The sequence below is a fragment of the Camelina sativa genome, chromosome 7 (genome assembly GCF_000633955.1).
Source record: "Camelina sativa cultivar DH55 chromosome 7, Cs, whole genome shotgun sequence".
Classification (NCBI taxonomy): domain Eukaryota; kingdom Viridiplantae; phylum Streptophyta; class Magnoliopsida; order Brassicales; family Brassicaceae; genus Camelina; species Camelina sativa.
The window spans coordinates 27,705,098-27,724,955 of NC_025691.1; the positions used below are offsets into that span (position 1 = coordinate 27,705,098).

At 36.9% G+C, this 19,858-nt stretch overlaps 5 protein-coding genes across 8 annotated transcripts; 2 read left to right on the plus strand and 3 right to left on the minus strand.

Moving 5' to 3' along the window:
- On the plus strand, positions 253-2,399 carry LOC104702928. Its single transcript, XM_010418851.1, has 6 exons — positions 253-468; positions 586-840; positions 925-1,098; positions 1,190-1,296; positions 1,388-1,638; positions 1,719-2,399. The coding sequence occupies exons 1-6, from the start codon at positions 361-363 to the stop codon at positions 2,165-2,167; spliced, it is 1,344 nt and encodes a 447-aa protein (XP_010417153.1). The 5' UTR covers positions 253-360; the 3' UTR covers positions 2,168-2,399.
- LOC104702929 (40S ribosomal protein S11-3) lies at positions 3,016-4,353 on the minus strand. 2 transcript variants are annotated; one of them, XM_010418853.2, is made up of 6 exons: positions 4,245-4,353; positions 4,113-4,153; positions 3,905-4,005; positions 3,569-3,713; positions 3,422-3,491; positions 3,016-3,259 (listed from the first exon to the last, which is right to left on the minus strand). In XM_010418853.2, the coding sequence occupies exons 1-6, from the start codon at positions 4,254-4,256 to the stop codon at positions 3,233-3,235; spliced, it is 396 nt and encodes a 131-aa protein (XP_010417155.1). In that variant the 5' UTR covers positions 4,257-4,353; the 3' UTR covers positions 3,016-3,232. The 2 variants fall into 2 exon arrangements, with proteins under 2 accessions (XP_010417155.1, XP_010417154.1); XM_010418852.2 differs by having other exon boundaries at positions 3,402-3,491.
- Positions 4,564-10,380, minus strand: LOC104702930 (DNA-directed RNA polymerase 3, chloroplastic). Of its 2 annotated transcripts, XM_010418854.2 has the most exons (19): positions 9,429-10,379; positions 9,160-9,348; positions 8,927-9,060; positions 8,748-8,817; positions 8,599-8,657; positions 8,328-8,445; positions 8,117-8,230; positions 7,843-7,974; positions 7,339-7,755; positions 7,045-7,095; positions 6,876-6,946; positions 6,657-6,741; positions 6,422-6,574; positions 6,260-6,334; positions 6,082-6,171; positions 5,943-5,990; positions 5,742-5,856; positions 5,556-5,659; positions 4,564-5,192 (listed from the first exon to the last, which is right to left on the minus strand). In XM_010418854.2, the coding sequence occupies exons 1-19, from the start codon at positions 10,269-10,271 to the stop codon at positions 5,082-5,084; spliced, it is 2,979 nt and encodes a 992-aa protein (XP_010417156.1). In that variant the 5' UTR covers positions 10,272-10,379; the 3' UTR covers positions 4,564-5,081. The 2 variants fall into 2 exon arrangements, with proteins under 2 accessions (XP_010417156.1, XP_010417157.1); XM_010418855.2 differs by lacking the exons at positions 4,564-5,192; positions 5,556-5,659 and having other exon boundaries at positions 5,943-6,006; positions 9,429-10,380.
- LOC104702932 (putative leucine-rich repeat receptor-like serine/threonine-protein kinase At2g24130) lies at positions 13,027-16,248 on the plus strand. The gene is made up of 2 exons (XM_010418856.1): positions 13,027-15,630; positions 15,715-16,248. Exons 1-2 carry the CDS (start codon positions 13,062-13,064, stop codon positions 16,122-16,124), a joined length of 2,979 nt encoding a protein of 992 aa, XP_010417158.1. The 5' UTR covers positions 13,027-13,061; the 3' UTR covers positions 16,125-16,248.
- LOC104702933 (probable myosin-binding protein 5) lies at positions 17,541-19,159 on the minus strand. 2 transcript variants are annotated; one of them, XM_010418858.2, is made up of 3 exons: positions 18,914-19,158; positions 17,832-18,771; positions 17,541-17,746 (listed from the first exon to the last, which is right to left on the minus strand). In XM_010418858.2, the coding sequence occupies exons 2-3, from the start codon at positions 18,765-18,767 to the stop codon at positions 17,723-17,725; spliced, it is 960 nt and encodes a 319-aa protein (XP_010417160.1). In that variant the 5' UTR covers positions 18,768-18,771; positions 18,914-19,158; the 3' UTR covers positions 17,541-17,722. The 2 variants fall into 2 exon arrangements, with proteins under 2 accessions (XP_010417160.1, XP_010417159.1); XM_010418857.2 differs by having other exon boundaries at positions 17,832-19,159.

The window sequence follows — 19,858 nt, forward strand, 5'->3', positions numbered from 1 at the left end:
TAAGAAAGCTAGCGTCCGAATAAAGCGACACGTGTCAGATTGTCCATCTATAGCCGTCATTAAAAAAAAGCAAAACGTAGGACCCGAAACAGCCTATCTTCTAAACCAAGTATTTATTGATAATAAGGAAATGACAAACATAGCCTCCTATGTAAAGACACGATCAAAAGGCCAATTTGGGTATTTTTATAGAACCTTAATTTAAAAAAAAATAATTATATTATAAATAAATCTCTTAAGAGCTGCGCGTGACACTTCAATCGCGTCCTTTTCTTTAGATCTTCAAATCAAAAACTCGTTACTCTTCTTCTTATAAGATTCTTCCAATAGATTCACTGAAGTTTCTGTGATTTTGATTGAATGGTTGAAATGATGATGAGACGACAATCTTCGAAGTTTCCTGTGAAGTTAGAGATCGTTGAAGATTCTCTTGAAGATGAATATGCTCCTCTCTACAAACGAACTAAGGTTTTGATCATCTGTTACAAAACTTTTGATTTCTTATGTTTCTATGCAACTAGATTACGTTTTGTAATTTTATTTTGAAAGTTTTGATTTTTATTGATGGGTTTGAAATGGAATTAGCTATGGAGCAATGGAACAGGGGTATCTAAGTTTAACTTACTTGAGGAGCCAAGTCCTTTGGGGTTGAGTTTAAGAAAGAGCCCTTCTTTCCTAGAACTGATTCAGATGAGGATTTCTCAAAGTGGTGACGACACAAAGTCGGAAACTAGTTGTGTTAAGAAAGAGAGTTTTGGTTTTGGTTTTGGTGTTGGAACCGTTGAGAAGCTTAAAGCTTCTAATTTTCATGCTACGGTTCTTAGGATTGGTCAATGGGAGGTGAGTCTTCGAATTTTAATTGGAGTTTTTATGTTTCATGGTTTTTTTTTTTTTGGTGTCTGAGTTTGACTTTTTTGTTTGTAGTATAAGGCAATGCATGATGGTGATTTGGTGGCGAAATGCTACTTTGCAAAACATAAACTTGTATGGGAAGTGTTGGAACAAGGTCTTAAGAGCAAGATTGAGATTCAGTGGTCTGATATTATGTCTCTCAAGGCTAATTTGCCTGAAGATGAACCTGGAACGCTGTCCATCGTGGTATAAAATGGCTTCTTTCGTGATTGTTTCATCCAACTGTCTTCAAATGTACCAACCAATGGTTTTTATTTATGATCTTGTTCTGTTTCAGCTGGCTAGGCGGCCGTTGTTTTTCAGGGAAATTAATCCGCTGCCTAGAAAGCATACTACGTGGCTGCCGACGTCAGATTTTACTGATGGTCATGCCAGCATGAACAGGTAACAACATGTCTTTCTTGTGTCCTAACTATAGAACTTATATGTTATGACTCCAACTGACGATGGTTTATGTATCTTTTTGATATGGTAGGAAACATTTCCTGCAGTGTCCCCCAGGGATATTAGACAAACATTTCGAGAAGCTTGTCCAATGTGATCATCGCCTGTTCTGTCTAAGTCGACAGCCAGAGATAAATTTGGCCTCACCGTTCTTTGATTCAAGAACATCTATATTTGAGGATCCCTCCATGTCTGGATCTTATAATATGGCATCTCCTGTTGGAGCTCAGTCATCATCAGAACATGTGTCTCTCTCTCATGATGCACTATCTCCTAGCTCAGGTATATTGTGTTTTGTTTTCACTATCTATCATATTCATTTCTCTTCTATTGTGCTCATTAGGTCTGTTATTTATGTTTAGTGATGGATGCTCATGCAATTGAAGGAGTTGGTTCGTCTGTTAATTCGAGGAACAAAAACGGTTGGAGTCAGATAAAAGTGCCTGGCCTACCCCAATCTTTCTCGATGAACGATTTCCTTACACTATTGGATCAAGGTTGTGAGAACAACCAAGAGTTTGAGGAAATGAAACAGTTTCTGCTAAGTGACACCTTACCCGACACATCAGATGAGAAGTCTGTCATGTCTAAGGTCAATTCTTTCTGCAACCTCTTGCAGTCTGCTGCAAACTCGCAGCTCAATATTGAAACTTCTGATACCGAAGGAGGCAAAAGAGTTGTTGATCTTGCTTCAAGCAGCAAGCCACTACAGGGCATGTCAAGGAAAGACTCCTTCAGTGATTTGTTGGGACACCTTCCCCCGATCACATCCCTCCCAAAGGTCTTGTTCAAAATTTCAGAAGAAGATTAGTAGATAGTAAAACTGAAAAGTTCCTGTTCTAGGGATCTTGAACAAGTAGCTGTAAATCAAATTTATCTTTCTTGGTGAGCAAGAGAATTTGTGCTCTTGTTCGTAAGGATTTGGAGGAACGTTTTGTGTGTTTAATGATGAATCCTTGTAAAGAAAAGCTTTTGTGATGGCGTTTTCTAAAAGCCATTTTGTTTGAAACATTAACAAAACTTTTAATATAGCTTTCACCCTCTAAGCTCGTCTTCTTTGCTGATCCCAAAAAATGGGTTCTACACAAGACAACACATTTGCCTTTTGACAGAGTTTGGATTGGGATTTGATGAACATGAGATTGCTTTGGGCTTTATGTCCAAGTGAAACTACATATAAGTCGAACTAATAGTGAAATAAACACATTTGTCTGGTGTTTCACTTCTTATCTCCTCATTCTCTTCTTGGGATTCTATGACCCTCTCCGCTTGTAACATCAACAGCATGGTTTACCACAAGGCAACAACCTTCATGGGATCAAGATGATTTTTTGGTTCTCGGGCTAATGAGTTGCAAGGCAAAGATTCAAAGGCCACAGACATATAGAAGACACGTCTTTGGTCATTCCAAAAGTGATGAAGAAAACAAAGACTTGGCAAAATCTAATAAAAGTAAATCGATTTGGGACTTTGACCAAATTATGAATACCATTTTGGTTAACCAAACACATTTCCGTGTGGGTTCATAGTTTAATACTCTGTTTTGACCCCATTTCAGTCTAATGTCTTCTGATCTGGACTTAAGACGGCACATTTACCATAAATTTATTGTGTTTGATTCCTAAGCTAACACATGAATCTAATATTTTAGAAGAAACATAGACAAACATAAGATCATTCTTATATAATGATATTTGTAAGAGAGAAAGTAATGTTTGAAGCTAACACAAACAAAAAAAAACAGACATCTTTCTTAGACGATATGAAAATCAAAATCCTCTCAAGGATCGATCCCAACAACTTAAGAAGTCTCTACACTCCAGTGAATGCTTTCTTCCCTATAGCAGAACTCCCAGCTGGAATGACCTTAAGGACATTAAACCTCACCGTCTTTGACAAAGGTCTGAAACCAACATTTAAACCAATGGTATTCTACATCAGTACATAGATGCCATATGATCACATTTAAACAACATTTAAGCCAACGGTAATCTATATCACAGAGAGATTCTAATGAGTTGAAGATAATTCGCTACTGTTCTCACCTGCATTGCCCAATGATCACATGATCTCCTTCTTTGACACGGAAACACGGTGAGACGTGAGCAGGGATGTTCGAATGCCGCTTCTCATACCTAATGATAATGTCAATGTTAAAGACTATTCTTAAACATTGTGGTAACACTAAAAGTAAAGATCTTTTTTTATTCACCTCTGATACTTCTTAACAAAATGAAGATAGTTCCTCCGAACAATGATTGTCCTCTGCATTTTCGCACTGTGACATGTTCCTGCTAAGATACGACCTCTAATAGAAACCGTGCCAGTAAAGGGACATTTCTTGTCAATGTATGCACCTATACAAAGTTCACAAACATGAAACATGTTATCTTCTACTACTACTACACACACATATAACTAAACAATGTAAGCACCAATGCAGAGTGTAAAAAGAGATGACCTTTAATCCAAATTACGACATAATCTAAACAAAAACACAAGCTTTTAACACATCATACGTCGAGAATTCAAAAGAAAAATTGTCTACCTTCAGTAGCTTCTCTTGGAGTCTTGAAACCAAGACCAATGTTCTTCCAGAAACGATTACCTCCCTTACCAGGTCTCTTGCCTTTACCAGATTTCTTCGAACTGAATTAAAAAAAAAAAACACAATAATAAATCGCATAAGAGAAGACACTCTAAGAACTAACTGTAGATCAAAACAAAAGATGTATCTTTTTCGTAAAATGTTTCACCTCAAGAAGACCTTTGGTTGCTTCAAAAACGCCTTCTCCGTCTGCAACACATGAATGAATCCAACATTATAATCGCAATTGCATAGAAATTAAGAAACTTTATAAATTGACAATGAGAGAGAGATTAGAAACCTGCTCCGCCATGGTTGAGGTTGGTACTGGAGAGTGTCGAGAGAGACAGACAGAAGCCCTAAACTGCTTGTGGGAAGAGGCAAAACCCTAAAATCGCTTAACCTTAGCAGATCGTAGTTATAATAAATGGGCTTTGGGAATGATTATTTAGTTTTAGCCCAAACAGATCTTTACCCAAAAATTTTTTTTTTTTTTTTTTTTTTTGAGTAACATCATCATTTGAAATTCAGTCTTGGTTTTTTGGTTTGAATTGGTTCAGTTTTAAGAAAAATAATTTGGAAATGGAAATGTCAGGCACAGTCACAGTCAGAGCTATATATTAGTATATTACTGATTCATGGGCATTTAAATAGATTTGTTTCATTGTTTGACAAAAAAAAGTTGGCTACAAGATCACACAGAGGTAACTCACTACAACACTAGTACCCTTCTGTTTTTGTGTTCTTGATTTGTATATGAAGTCTCTCTCTGTACATCAACACTACGAATGACAAATACAACAAAACTCTAATCCTAATCTTATCCCGAACAAAAAACACAAAAACAAGCTTGATGCAGTGACTCATGCCTTGCATCCATTATTCAAGATTGTCTAGGACCTACCTTCTGAGCTAGAAACTTCTTCAATGATGCCAAAATTTATCTAAGTAGGTTTCTCTGAATGCCTCTGCTGCAAGATTATTTATGTCAGAATCTTATCTCTTAAGTGTGTTGCAGTAGCAGCCGCCTTCCGTGCACATTTCTGGTTCTTTCCATGTCGTTTTGAGGTGGTGGATGTTATCTACAGGCCACCAAAGAAAGATCCCTGAGTTGCTCCGTTTTCGTGGTGTGCTGGACTCAGTTGAAGAAGTACTGTGATTTGAGCACTTCCTTTAAATCAAAATCCCCTCTCTTCGGTACTGGAGGAAACACGAGATTCGGGTATGCATCTTGGAAACTTTGGAGCAACTGTATCAAGAACACAACAATGTCAACAAGACAATCAAGGCTGTAATTCGTACAAACACTTCAACTCAAATCCTAAATCCAGTTAGAGAAAGAAGTTTAACTAGAATTCACAATGTTGATATTCTATAAAGAATGCTTTGTTTCTTGATTTTTCTGTGATCGTAGAAGTATAGAACTAAAAGTTGGTAATTTACAAGAAAAACCATGAACCCTTGATTCAGTAAAGCTGGGGAAAAATTTCACATACGATTTGGAAACCATCTGATGGTTACCACAATCTTTTGCTTTGGCAGCAGATGTGCAGGAAAAGAAAGTCAGGCATTCAGTCCTAAGCTTCTAACCAAAGAGTTATTGAATACTTACATCTTCAAGGATTGGTGTGTTGTAAAGCTCAACAAATTTCTCCCTAAGTATTCTGTTCATTGTGTCAACATCACACGCATGGGTCCAGTAGGAGTCATGCACACCTGCAAAACCGAGGCTTTGAATAAATAGATGTTCCATCTTTTTTTGGGTTGGCAAGCCATCAGCTGTATTAACAGGACTAACCTGCAAAGTTTAGGCCAGCCTCTCGACATGCGACAGCAGTCATCATCATGTGAGTGCCGTCCAGTGAGTGCACAAAATTTGGAGGAAACGCAGTTCTTTGTTTCCTAACATCCACCTGAAATTACAAGTATTTAAGTCTACGGGATCATAAAAGTGAAATTTGCTCAGTGCTCACAAATAAAGGAACAAAATAGGCTTTACCGTGTTACCCTCTCGCTGAAGAGCCAAAACCTGAAGAGATGTTCTTATCTGCAACCATAGTAGTCTTATTTGATACCAACAGTCAAAATTATTGGCTCCCACAATGGGATGATTTGTAGTTTACATGAAGGATTCTTACCAGATGTCTTTCACTTCTGCAATAGGGTTGCACAACAGGGAGCCCAAGAGGGGTGATCCATCGCACTGGATGATTATCGGATGCAATTATCTGTAAAGTTGAAAAAGAAAACACTATTAGGTCTCTCATTTACTAAACATAAAAGAGTAGAGTTAACAAACATACTACAAGACCACACCTTTGCACAATCACCAAGCCAACTCATAATGGCACGTGCCGCTTCAAATATTTCTCCAAGAGCAGCTAGGGTCACCTGAGGAGAAATGTTTCAAGCATAAGATTAGTTCATAACTAGAAACAAAGTAACTAGTATTTGCGAGAATGCTACTATTCTTCTTACTTTTGCAGAATAGCAAGCAGCAGCAAATAACATTCTCTCGTCAGTGATAACACCTTTCTCTTCTAATCTTCTTTTTATTTGTTCACGCGCTCCAACATAGGTGACACCATATACTGACGTCATTACCGTCTGCTTTACCAGCTTTCTGTCGACCTGAAATCAGAAGAGAACATAGCATCATTGGGAAGAACTTTTGCCGTGGCATTATGTTCAATCAAAAACCATAGAGACTCACTTGAGTGATAAGGATCTTTGCCAATGCGGCGGTTGGGTTTGACTCAGGATCCTTACTGCTGTCCTTCTTCATTATTTCATGGACTCTATCTCAGCACAAGCGAAGACGAGACGAGTGAGAAAGAGAGACAGAGAGGAAAACCATAAGAAACTACGCTTGACATGATTCCAACTCGAATAAATGAATTCACAGCCACTCCATAAAAAGCTGATATGATACCTCCGTGAAATCTCAGAATAGACATCAGCTGGTTTGTCTCCTGCAACTAGATTAACTGCCGCAGCTTCAAACTGAGAGAAGCCATATTACAAGAAGAGAACTATATGAGATTGAAAATTACGCCAAATAAGACAAAAAGCAAGATAGAAATGTTCACAAGAGAGCCTACACTATCTCTTCCTAAAGCTGCATAATGCTGTAGACCATTGCACGACCCATCCTGCACATAGAAATTATTCAAGGAAAAAGTGTTGATTAAGAATTTTAGTTAACTGAAAACGTATAGCATAGTCGATTCACAGCCCAATGGAAAGATCACATCTGGTGAAAATAATTAAAAACTTATACAACAGGGAAAATAAACAGCCTACTGAATTCCCAACCTAGAATCTTCCAGAGAAAACAAGTGTCAAGTAAACAACAAAGAGTAGAATAACTTTGGATACAAGTTTACGGTGCTTACCTGATGAATAGGCAAATGAGAAATTACTGAATAAGGTGAAGGGCTTTTCAAGGCTTGTGTCAGAATAACACATGCAGCTAAACACTGAAACGGGTCTTCAGCCTTTAACCACCATCGTTTTCCATGTATAGTATTTTCAGCTGAATCCATTATATCATCCAAATGGTTTTCCACAAAAGCCAGACGCGCATCATGTGAGAGCTTTTCAACACCACCTGCATAGAGGTTTGCTAAATGTATTTTCAGCCAATGCAAGCCTGACTTTCCAAGTGGTCGTCCTTCAGCAAACTCCAGGGTTCCACGGCAAAGATCAGAACTCAGATGATTCAGATGAGGATGCATTGGGTATGCACGTCCCCTGAAGTCAAGATTGTGAGGGTAGTAGAATCCTTCCTCGTCTTTCATTTTTCTAGCCACCTGAATTGATAATTTTTAGTCCGAATCTTTTGCTAGTTAAGTGAAGATGGAACAAAATGTTGTAAGCAGCAAGAATGCATTTCTTACAGAAAGTTTGAGCTCAACATCACATCTTAGAGAATGCCTCTCTCTGTTAATCTTGTTGGCCTTTCGAACACTCCATTTCCAGGCTTGGATTTCATCTGGATCCTCAGAGGATGGTTTCTCTGGTATGGGAACCTAAGTAAATAAACAAGAAAGAGAACAGAATTCATCAGACACATACCACTAAAACCTATAACTCTGTAGATGAAATTGACACTCGAAATGAAACCCTGAAAGGTAAAATAGCAGAAATCCAATAACATTTTTAGTGACTTACGTCTTCACGATTAACTAAGCCTGCGATGTTGCCTCCATCAGCCCAGAGCCTTTCCACCACATCAAGTATTTTCCTATTTACCCTCCACTTGGTGTTCCCAAGTGTATCCAATGCCTGTTCAAATTAAATTTTGGAATATAAATTTTTACGTAAAACATTACCAGACAGCAACAACAAAACATAATTTACAAGATCAATAATACCAATGTACCTCAAATACTCTATGAGCAGTCTTGTAACTAATATCTCTAAGTGCATCTTGCTGCTTTTTGGATCCATGAGTACGCATGATATAGGAAGGTAAAAACAAGTAACCACCCTTGTCATATCTGAAGAAAATGACACAGCATTTGCATACGTAAGTGCCAGAAACGCATGGCTATAAATAATGTGTGGGCATGAGGTTCTCAATTAAAGAGCATCAATCGTACGTATGGGGATAAAATCTAGAGCCAAAGAAGAAAGAGTTTTTCAAAGCATACCCTTTCCATCTCTTTGGTGGCACTAACATCGGAACATAAGGAATTAACATATGCTTAGCCTGCATGAGACAATAACAATAAAAGATCACCTAAAAGCTCATGAACAGAATAGCTTTAAATCAGAAAAAAAAAAACGTTTTTTAACTCACAGACTTATCCAGTCCTGCAAGGAGAAGCGAGTCACATTCAATAACTCCATATCTCCTCACCAGCTTTGACCTACAAAGTCCAAATTTTCTTAGATGAGTATAAGACAGAGACAGAAATGTAATAGGTACTCATCAAACTGGTACGACAATGAAAATGCATTTCGTTGATTCTTTCTCACCCTGGATATTTGGTCACGGTTTTAAACGTGTGTCTGAATGCAGGTCGAAACTCGGGTATAGAGTCTCCTGACTGGGTAAGAGGAGGTTGTACATAAGCTGTTTCAATCAATAGTTCTAGCAGACGGCTTCCAAGCTGAAAATGGATACGAGTACAACAACAAAGATTAAAAAATTTAATATCGAAGACAAAGATAATCAATTTCACTCAAAAGTGTTTAAAACGCTCACAGACCTTAGCTTGTGTAGCTCGCCCCCATGGTTTGGTACCTTCACTTTTCACAACTTTTAGTGCATCAATGATCCTTTTCCTACGAATCAAACTATTAACACGTTTCCTAAGCAATTGCTTTTCTTTCAATTCCTCTTGTGAGTCCCCTGCATTGTTCTTCCGAGTTCTCTTCAAGAAATTGTGAATCCTCACCTAAGAGATCAACCAAAACCACAACAACTCAGTACATCATTTCTTCATTAAACTAAACTGACTAATTCATTCATTCATACCTCCTGCTCAATAGCTATGCCAATACTGACAGCAGCTTGAACAACTTGGATACACCCATCTTCATGTCCGGACATAACCAAACCCATCATCTTATGCATCACAATAACCGCCATTTTGTCAGCAGGCAAAAGCTCAATATGAGGCGCATAAGCTGCTCTAACCTTCTTGCTCTTGTTCTTCTGCAGCTTCTGCTCTCTCTCAATCACATCTTTCAAGGGTTGAAACCACCCTAAGAACATATGTTTCACATAAGGCAAATTGGGAGCTAGATTCTTCTCACACATCTCCTTCTCCAAATCTCTGTACTCATCAACCATCTTCTCCCAAGCTTCAGTCTCTTCCTTCACTTGACGTCTCCTCAAGGAATCAAACTTCCTCTTATCGATGTCTTTGTGCTCGATTTTAACAGTCTGATCAACCATTTTACTCAAACCCTTGAGAAACAAAGCAGAGATCCATGGTGGGTCTTGCATAAACAGCCTCCTCCGACCAGAAAGCCCATTCCTTTCTACCGGATTCTCAAGCTCCTCAACCAAGCTTGCTCCTTTAATGGTTCCGGCGTATGAGGAGTCCTGATTCTCGAAGCTCTCGATGAGATTGCCGTGGAAATGGACGGAATTCGAAATGGGTTTCTCGTGAACAGAGAGAGAAGTAGAAGAGGAGGAAGAAGAAGAGGAAGCTGAAATCGGAAGTGAGTGGCGTTCGAAGAAAGGAAGGGTTTTGCTGCGGAAGAGGGCGGAGGAGGAAGGAGGTTTAAGCCAGGTGAAGAGGGAAGTTTGGTGTTGGAAATGAGAGGTTTGGTTTAAGGAGAGAGAAGGAGAAGCCGCCGCAGCGGAAGCCATGGAAGGAAGGAGGAGATAGTAAAGGATAAGGTATTGGTCGTCTTCTTATGAACATTTGAAGAAGAGAAAGAAACCTTTTTTTTTTGTGTGTTTGTGAGCAACAAAAACAATCCAACAAACCTCTCTAAAACCTCTACTCTTTTGTTTTTTTTTTTCCACTATAGAGATATTTTATATTTCCCCCAAATATGTCAAAAATAAAAAATCACATTAGAATTCTAGAATGATTTATAAGATATTCAAAAAACAAACATTTTATTTTATTTACTTTTATGTTATTAAGAATACTATACATGTAATATAAATATTATTCTAAGATAAAAATCTTTATAAATGAAAACTTATTTTATATAGCAATAACAAATGGTTAAGTATCCACATGGTAATTAAAATCAATTGAAAAACTCTGGAGAAGAGGAACTAATCACTGAGGTTAGTTATTTGAAGAAATATCACTAAAATATATTTCTACAAAAATAGCATTTTATTAGTTTAATTTCATATATCTAAAATAACAGTAAAATATATTTTTCCAAAAAATAACACAAAATCAAACTAAACTTTAAACATTCAAAACTAAACCATAACCATGATAGTTAGTATCAGTTTACTGTTTACCGGTCCAACCATAACCATTTAAACCAAAAATAAAACTGATTACATTTAAATAAATTAATTTATTTAACCAAATAGCGTTCTTCGGGATTCTCTCATTTGATAATGGTGATGGTGCATGAGTTTTCATGATTACTGAACTTAACTCCTAAAATATGTCTGAAGATATACCCAATTAATCATCTAAGTATGAATTTATAAAACCAATTGGTTTTAAACCATATAGAATCTGAATTTCAGGAATAGGTGCAACAACGTGAAAATTTTGATGACAACACTGTTGTGGCACCAGCACCATCACTACACAAGAGATTTCTATCTTTTCGTAACCATATAGAAAACCAACTATATAATTGATGGGATCAGATAAACCAAAGAACTTACCAGTTAGAGTGGTTAGAAAGATACAGCATAGCCGTTGTTCATGAGCAACATGTATAGTTTGTGAAGAAGAATTAAACCCAGTAAAGATAACAAGAAAATTTCAAATTGATGATGCAAGTTTCACATAGAACTAACCACCGTCAAAAACTTGGGAATAAAATTAAATAGACTAAAACTGTACCACAGACCAAAAAAAAAAAAAAGCAAGTTTGTAAGTTTGAGACCGTTTTTCAATCTTTTTTTTTTTTTTTTTAATGTCTAAAACATGATGTGTCTATCGCGATTGATCACCAACATGAATGCTGGCATATATAAGACTAAGGTTATAATATGAAGAGAATTTGAACGAACGCTCAATAACATCTCGAGACTGTTCATGGAGCATCAACATAGTACTTGTTTTCTTTAAAGTAACGATTGTTTTGCCAGAAGCTGAGGAATCTCTACACTATGAATTTTTTTAAAACTGAATATAAAAAGCTGGACAACTTACACGAAGATTATGTAATCAATAAGGCATTGCATGATTTTGAAAAATATATATTATTATGCCAGTTAGGATTTGATAGAAATTCCAATAAATTCTTCGATTGTGATTTTTTCACAATTTTATGTAAAACAAATTATTTGGAGCACTTTAGAGTGCTAAAAAATAAATCAAAGGCTAATAGTGTAACTATTTTACTCATATTGCACTTATTAATCTCTACATTTAACATTTGTTGCATCGCTTGTCTTGTATTGCACTAACCATACTTCTTTAATTTGTAACGTCGATGCCCTATATAAGAATTTAGCTCAACTTATACGGCTAAAATGAATAGGCTTTGAAAATTGACCAAGAAGAACAGTGTTTAACAAAATTGAGATAAAATATGATGGTGTCCGCGTACGAGACGGACCAAATTGTGATGATTAACAAAATCACAAATTCGATACTGGAGCAACAAGTTGCAACCACTTATTTAATCTATAAGGTAACACCATGGATATAAAAAAACAAGAAGGTAGCTAGTCGCATTGGTGTGGTGGGCTAGGTTAATTAATTTATCTTATGTGACCGTACCATAAACATCAGTGCTTAAATACCCAAATCATAAAACACAACCAAGCCATATTCCTATTTCTTAACTTTTTCTTTTTTTTTTGTTGTCTAATAATAATCATCATGTTACTCACCAATTTGATATATACTATGCTCAACATGGATGCCACATCGGACGTTGTTGAGAATACACCACCCCTGTAGATTATTATGATATTTCACTATTATTTTAACGCATCACCTACTAATCTCACTCCCAAACCCAATAAGTATCACAAACGTGACTATTTAGTCTAATCTATAATCTAGTATATACTTTTTCCAATATAAAAAAAAAAGAAAACTCAAAAACACATGATGGAGTTAGGCCTTAAGCTAGTTTTTAATGCTGACATATACACCACCACTATACAAAAAGATTAACACACACCTTCACGAAAAAAAAGTTAACCACACGGCATTTATAAAACGATTAAATGACGTGGCCGAGACAAGTTACAGACGCGTTCACATCTCATTGGTTGACTTTACAAGTCAAACATCATAGGCGCCAAAGTCCAAACGTTAAAATTGTAAACGTTTCGTTTTCTTCTTTAAACGTTAGTTAGGCAGAAACTATAAAAGAGATACTGTCTCTCTTCGATTGTATAACATATACATAAGTGTGTATAGTCAAACACCATTTTTGTTTCTTTGTTGTCTCAATTAAACTACACCTACAATACAAAACAAAACAAAAAAACAAGATGGGTTCTTGTTCTTTGTTGTTTATCTCGTTCTTGATCACTGTTATGACCGTTCTTGCTTCTAAAGAGAACGATCATGTGTTATTAAAAACTGATCGAGCCTCTTTGCTTTCTTTCAAATCGTTCATTGTTTCAGATCCTCATAACTCTCTAAGCAGTTGGGTTTCAGTTTCTACTTCTTCTTCTGTTGATGTTTGTAAATGGTCTGGTGTGAAGTGTAACAAAGAGAGCACTCGAGTAATCGAGCTCGACATCAGCGGTAGAGATCTCAGCGGTGTCATCTCGCCGTCGATCGCCAACCTAACCGCTTTAACGGTTCTTGATCTCTCGAGAAACTTCTTCGTTGGAAAAATCCCACAAGAGATAGGCTCATTGCATAAAACCTTGAAGCAGCTAAGCCTCTCTGAGAATCTCTTACAAGAAAACATTCCCCAAGAGCTTGGTTCGCTTAACCGTCTTGTGTATCTTGATCTTGGAAGCAACCGGTTAACTGGTTCAATCCCGGTTCAGCTCTTTTGCAATGGTTCTTCTTTATCTCTCCAATACGTAGACCTTTCTAACAATTCTTTAACCGGAGAAATACCTCTAAAGAAAGAATGTCATCTCAAAGAGCTTCGGTTTCTTCTCCTCTGGTCCAACAAGCTCGTCGGGACTGTACCGTCTTCTCTATCAAACTCTACAAATCTCAAATGGATGGATTTGGAGTCAAATCTGTTAACCGGAGAGTTACCTTCTCAAGTCATAAGCAAGATGCCACAACTTCAGTTTCTTTACCTTTCTTATAACCATTTCGTTAGCCACAACAACAACACCAACCTCGAAACTTTTTTCGCCTCTCTAGCCAATTCACCTGACCTACAAGAGCTCGAGTTAGCCGGAAACAGTCTTGGAGGAGAGATTTCTTCTTCCATAAGGCACCTCTCTGTTAATCTAGTGCAGATTCATCTTGATCAAAACCGTATCCATGGCTCTATACCTCCGGAGATATCAAACCTTTTGAACCTAACCCTTCTAAACTTGTCGAGTAACCTCTTGACTGGTCCTATACCACGAGAGCTTTGTAAGTTAAACAAGCTTGAAAGGGTTTATCTCTCTAATAATCTCTTAACCGGCGAAATTCCCATGGAGCTTGGGGATATACCTAGTCTTGGTCTTCTTGATGTTTCTAGAAACAAGCTCTCTGGTTCAATCCCGGATAGTTTCGCTAACCTTTCTCAGCTGAGAAGACTTTTACTGTACGGAAACCATCTCTCTGGTACGGTACCTCAAAGCCTCGGCAAGTGTATCAATCTTGAGATTCTTGATCTCTCTCACAACAACCTCTCAGGGAAGATTCCAGTTGAAGTTGTCTCCAATCTCAGAAACCTGAAGCTGTATCTCAACCTCTCTAGCAACCAGTTAAGCGGGGGAATACCTTTGGAGCTAAGCAAAATGGATATGGTTCTCTCCATTGATCTGTCTTCCAACAAACTCTCAGGGAAGATTCCACCTCAGCTCGGAAGCTGCATTGCATTAGAGCATCTGAATCTTTCAAGAAATGGTTTATTCGGTACGCTTCCAACATCAATAGGCCAATTGCCATATCTAAAAGAGCTAGATGTGTCTTTAAACAGATTAACTGGAGCTATACCGCCTTCTTTTCAACAGTCTTCGACTCTCAAGAACTTGAATTTCTCCTTCAACTTGTTCTATGGGAACGTATCTGATAAAGGATCATTCTCTAAGCTGACGAGTGAATCTTTTCTTGGAGATACTCTCTTGTGTGGTTCTATAAAAGGGATGCAGCCCTGCAAGAAGAAACACAAGTACACTTCTGTTCTTCTACCGGTTCTGTTATCGTTGATTGCAACTCCTTTCCTGTGTGTTTTTGGGTATCCTCTGGTTCAGAGATCAAGATTTGGAAAAAATCTAACAGTGTACGACAAAGAAGAGGTAGAAGACGAGGAAAAACAGAACCGAAATGACCCGAAGTACCCAAGAATATCGTATCAGCAGCTCATAGCAGCAACTGGAGGTTTCAATGCTTCAAGCTTGATTGGTTCAGGGAGGTTTGGTCATGTTTACAAGGGAGTTCTCAGGAACAACACTAAGATCGCAGTTAAAGTACTCGATCCAAAGACCGCAGTGGAGTTCTCGGGGAGTTTTAAAAGAGAGTGTCAGATCTTGAAGAGAACAAAGCACAGGAACTTGATCAAGATCATCACAACATGCAGCAAACCTGGTTTCAAGGCTCTTGTTCTGCCACTGATGCCAAATGGAAGCTTGGAAAGGCACTTATATCCGGGAGAGTACTCGAGCAAGAACTTGGATCTGATTCAGTTGGTGAACATATGCAGCGATGTCGCGGAAGGAATAGCTTACTTGCATCACTATTCACCTGTCAAAGTTGTTCACTGTGATCTCAAACCAAGCAATATCCTTCTTGACGATGAAATGACCGCTCTGGTTACAGATTTCGGGATTTCAAGATTTGTTCAAGGCGTTGAAGAAACAGTTTCTACGGATGATTCAGTGTCATTTGGATCACCAGATGGATTGTTATGCGGTTCAGTCGGTTACATTGCACCAGGTACACAATTCTCAAAACATTATTAAAATTCCACTTAGTAGTCTCATTAGTCTCTAAACTAAATGATTCGTTATTATATATCAGAATATGGAATGGGGAAACGTGCATCGACACATGGAGATGTGTACAGTTTTGGGGTTCTCCTGCTAGAGATTGTGAGCGGAAGGCGACCAACAGATGTTCTTGTCAATGAAGGATCAAGCTTACATGAGTTTATGAAGTCGCATTACCCGAATTCTCTAGAGGGAATCATCGAACAAGCGTTGATCAGATGGAAACCGCAGGGGAAACCAGAGAGATGTGAAATGCTATGGAGAGAAGTCATAATGGAAATGATTGAGTTGGGATTGATATGTACTCAATACAATCCTTCAACTAGGCCTGACATGCTAGATGTTGCACATGAGATGGGACGGCTTAAAGAGTATCTCTTTGCTTGTCCTTCTCTTTTTCATATTTCATCTCAAGAAACACAAGGAGAAGCTAGTTCATGATGGTTTTCTGATGAATCAATATTTCAGAGAGTTTTGATAATTGTATTCATTCTTTTTACATTCTTTTCTTGGATTCTTGAGTTAAATTGATTTTTTTAAGAAAATAAAAGTTAGATTGTTTGGATGTCTTCTTCATTTTAAAAATCATCCAACCAAATCTTCTATTTAACATTCATTGGTTGATAGTTTTAAATGAAAAGAGTAGGTGTGTTTTCTGTAATCATGATCATATCTTATGTGCGTGCTATGAATCTAGCAATGAAGCTTCTCCTACTCTTCCAGTACATTATTATCTTATCAAAATCTTTTTGTGCCTAACTAATAGAGATTAAAATACAAAATTTGTAGCAGAGAATTATATTGTAAGTGGAAGCTGATGTCTGCTTAATTAATCTCTCCACTGTGTGTTGATCATTAGTCCGTTATTAGTTTAATATTTCTAAATTAAGTAAGAATTAATGGGTGGCATCAACATCGACAAATGTCAACCTGCCATCTTAGAAAGAAGTGATGAGCCAAGAAACAAAAGCAAAAACAATCTTTTTGATACATTATTTACATCTTCAGACATTTCCTTATGCCGAGTTAGATTTCGCAGCAAAAGAATACGTAAAATTTCAAACTTTTTTATTTGTTTGACAAAAGGATTTGAGCGTTATTGATTGAAGCTTCATATTTTTATCTTTTAACTTCTCAAGTAGTTTCTGTAGAAACATCATAGTTTTTGCCTAACGATAGTAACGGGCAAAAGAAGATGCTATAGGACAAGCTAGAAGTGATAATGAGGTAGGTGCAAAAGAGTAAAAAGATCAAACAATTAATAATCTTCAAGAGCATAGCAAATTCGGATGCGCACACAAGGAGGACGGTATAAGTCCGTAAAAGAGATGAGATATGCTTCTTGAGTGTGACATCCAACAGAGAATATGAGTAATCACAAAGTTGTGGTAAACTGAAAATGCTGCCTCTATTTGATAGTGACACAAATGGTTTATAGACTTAGTTGTATCGTGCCAATGAAGAAAAGGTTTTGAGATGGTGAAAGGAATACTTTTCGGATTAGGCCTTAGAATGTTAAGAGCTATGATGACGAATAACCATGAGAAAAGATTATGCTTAGAGACAGAACTAGAAAAAGTTTGTTCTGATAGCTACTGGTGACCTTATCTGGCTGGCTATCATCTAAATTTAGTTCTTATCGCAACCAATCAAAGAAAGGCTTTTAGCTATTTGCTTAGGATTATGTATAGACAATCTAAGATTGGTGACTGTGAGGTTTAAGATTTTCTTTGGTGCTGAAATGACAAAGCACCCACAAAACTCTTCAGGTTGGTAAATTTCACTTTCATGGTTCTCTTATTTCGTCATTTTTTTTTGTCCACCAAACTATGAACAAGTATAATTAAAACAATGAAATATCTAGAAATAGAAGAAGATTTGTTTTCTCAAAGACTCAAACTTTACAGAAGATATGGATCTTACTTCAAGCTAAAAAAAAAACAAATTCAAGTACCTCACGCCTTAACTAATCTCAATAACACACTATAAGATTCTCAAACGTCTGAATACTCGCCCTCGTCATCTCAAGAAGGCGTGTCTTATAGCCAGAAGTAAAGCATAGCCTGTTTCAAAATAGACATGCCAAGACTTTGTTAGCACTTAAAGTACTAAATAAAATTTATTGAAAGAAGTTGATTTTTAACATACCTCTTGAACAGAAACAGTAGATGAGTCATAACCAAACATTGTAGATTGCACAGAACTTAACTCTTCTTCTGATTTTCGCTGCAGATTCATATTTTCTTGCTTTACTACAATAGCTTGAGCTGGCTCTGCGTTGCATTTTTCCCGCTCAAGCAGCTCTACTCTCTCTTTCAACTGATGCAGCTCGGCCTGATACTCTGCATCGTTTGCAGAACAACTCCCCCGCGCATGATCTCTTTTGACGCTTCGATCTCTTCTCTGTTTTGATGAATTCTTGGACATCTTTTTCACCGACAAATCAGGTTTACGCAACAAACCCTTTTCTCCATTCTTAGTTTCAGCCTCCTGCTTCAAAGTATTGCACTGATCTCTTAAAGAATCTCGAAAAACCTTAAGCTCTTTCAATTGCTCATCCAGCTTCTTGATCTCCTCCCAATACAAATCTTTGTCCTTCTCCTTATCCCTTCTTGAATCCAAGCTCTGCTCTATAACTCCCTTCTCAACAGGAAATGTCATAATCGATTCAGGAGACGGCGTTTGAGACCTATCGCAAAATCTCACATAGTCCTCATCAAGTCCGTTACATCCCAAGCTCGTAAGCTTACATCTGTAGGCATGTAATTCACACTCAAGATTCTTGATTTCAACATCTTTCTGGTAATTCAGATCCTCCAAAAGCTCCAGCGACAACTCAGCTAGAGACATTCTCTCCTCAACCATTCTCTTGTACTGGCTAGCTTCCATAGCAAGGGTCGCCTTCTCGCCTTGAAGCCTACGTATCATGGACATGGCTTCGCTCACTGACGAAGCAGTAGCTTCTCTTTCAGTATCCAACTCTCCCTCTAGCCTCTCCACATCTTCCTTCATTTCATAAAAAGCTATTCTAAGATCTGTGGACTCAAGTCCACGCGTATCTAAGCTGCAGCTTCTTCCTGCCATATCTCTGTGCAGTTGCAAATTTGCAATGTATATTATCTTTCAATTCAAAAAATTACTTAATGACCACTAGATTGTAGCAAAGACTATATAGGTTCTGAAGTTTTTTTTGGTAGAATTCTAGAGAACAAGAATCTCAGTAATGATACCTCGTTAAGTTGCAGAAGAACACAAGTTTTGTCCACAAAATTTGGCTCACAAAGATGTCAAAAAACGCTTTCTGTGGAAATTTATCGTAAATAATAATGACACATTGGAAACTAAAATGTTAAATTAGACAAAATTAGTACCTTATAAATGGAAAAAAACCAAAAAAAAAAAGGAAAAATTATTCATTCAGAGAAAACACGCTTGAGTCTTGACCAACAAAAACCATTAATTATGCTTTGTCCATATCATCATCAAAAGCAAAAAGTTTCTTAATTTTCGAAAGGGCCATTCATAAATTGTGAGAGGATAAAAAGGGTTAATAGTCCTCTAAAATAATTATGAGATGCCAAGAAAAGAGCTGACAAAAATCAGTTAAACTCTGAATGCTTAATGTGACTCATTGAAATCTATTAGGAAAAGAGGATTAGTATCAGAATCAGTCAAAAACAAATTTCTTTTTTTTTCTCAGTCAAATATTTCTCTGAAATACTGATGGAAACTTTGAATAATGATAAAATGTGACTTTGTATTATTTTATGTGATTAGCTTTTTCTTTTAAAATGATATTTATTTTTTTTTTTCTTGTTAAAAATTTAGTATTATTCTTGAATATTTTAAGTCTACAATGGTTTATTACAAACAAAGACTAGGTATTGGCTCCTATTGGATTTGTGAAAGTGCCATCTTTAACACCCTCACATATCCTAAACATGATAGACGCAAAATTAATATCTTGAATTTTTTGTGGAAATAATTAATATCCTCTCCACTTGACAATTAGTTGGATTTGTAATGTTTAGATAATTGTTAGCAGAAAACCAACTAATTGTCAAGCGGATATCTTGAATTTTTGTAGAAATTTATTATAAATTTCTTTTGGATTTCTAAGGATAATAAATTTCTAATGTCACAAAAAAAAAAAAAAAAAAAAAAAAAAAAAAAAA

Coding starts and splice junctions, on each gene's coding strand:
- LOC104702932 (XM_010418856.1), top strand. CDS start 13,062: ATGGGTTCTTGTTCTTTGTTGTTTATCTCGTTCTTGATCACTGTTATG. Junction 15,631..15,714: donor AGTCGGTTACATTGCACCAG/GTACACAATTCT, acceptor ATTATATATCAG/AATATGGAATGGGGAAACGT.
- LOC104702929 (XM_010418852.2), bottom strand. Junction 4,006..4,112: donor CAACCAAAGGTCTTCTTGAG/GTGAAACATTTT, acceptor TTTTTAATTCAG/TTCGAAGAAATCTGGTAAAG. Junction 3,714..3,904: donor TCCAAGAGAAGCTACTGAAG/GTAGACAATTTT, acceptor AACTTTGTATAG/GTGCATACATTGACAAGAAA.
- LOC104702930 (XM_010418854.2), bottom strand. CDS start 10,271: ATGGCTTCCGCTGCGGCGGCTTCTCCTTCTCTCTCCTTAAACCAAACC. Junction 8,231..8,327: donor CTGCTCATAGAGTATTTGAG/GTACATTGGTAT, acceptor TAATTTGAACAG/GCATTGGATACACTTGGGAA. Junction 5,991..6,081: donor GCAGAAGTGAAAGACATCTG/GTAAGAATCCTT, acceptor CTATGGTTGCAG/ATAAGAACATCTCTTCAGGT.
- LOC104702933 (XM_010418857.2), bottom strand. CDS start 18,767: ATGGCAGGAAGAAGCTGCAGCTTAGATACGCGTGGACTTGAGTCCACA. Junction 17,747..17,831: donor CTACTGTTTCTGTTCAAGAG/GTATGTTAAAAA, acceptor ATTTTGAAACAG/GCTATGCTTTACTTCTGGCT.
- LOC104702928 (XM_010418851.1), top strand. CDS start 361: ATGGTTGAAATGATGATGAGACGACAATCTTCGAAGTTTCCTGTGAAG. Junction 469..585: donor CTCTCTACAAACGAACTAAG/GTTTTGATCATC, acceptor AAATGGAATTAG/CTATGGAGCAATGGAACAGG. Junction 1,099..1,189: donor CTGGAACGCTGTCCATCGTG/GTATAAAATGGC, acceptor GTTCTGTTTCAG/CTGGCTAGGCGGCCGTTGTT.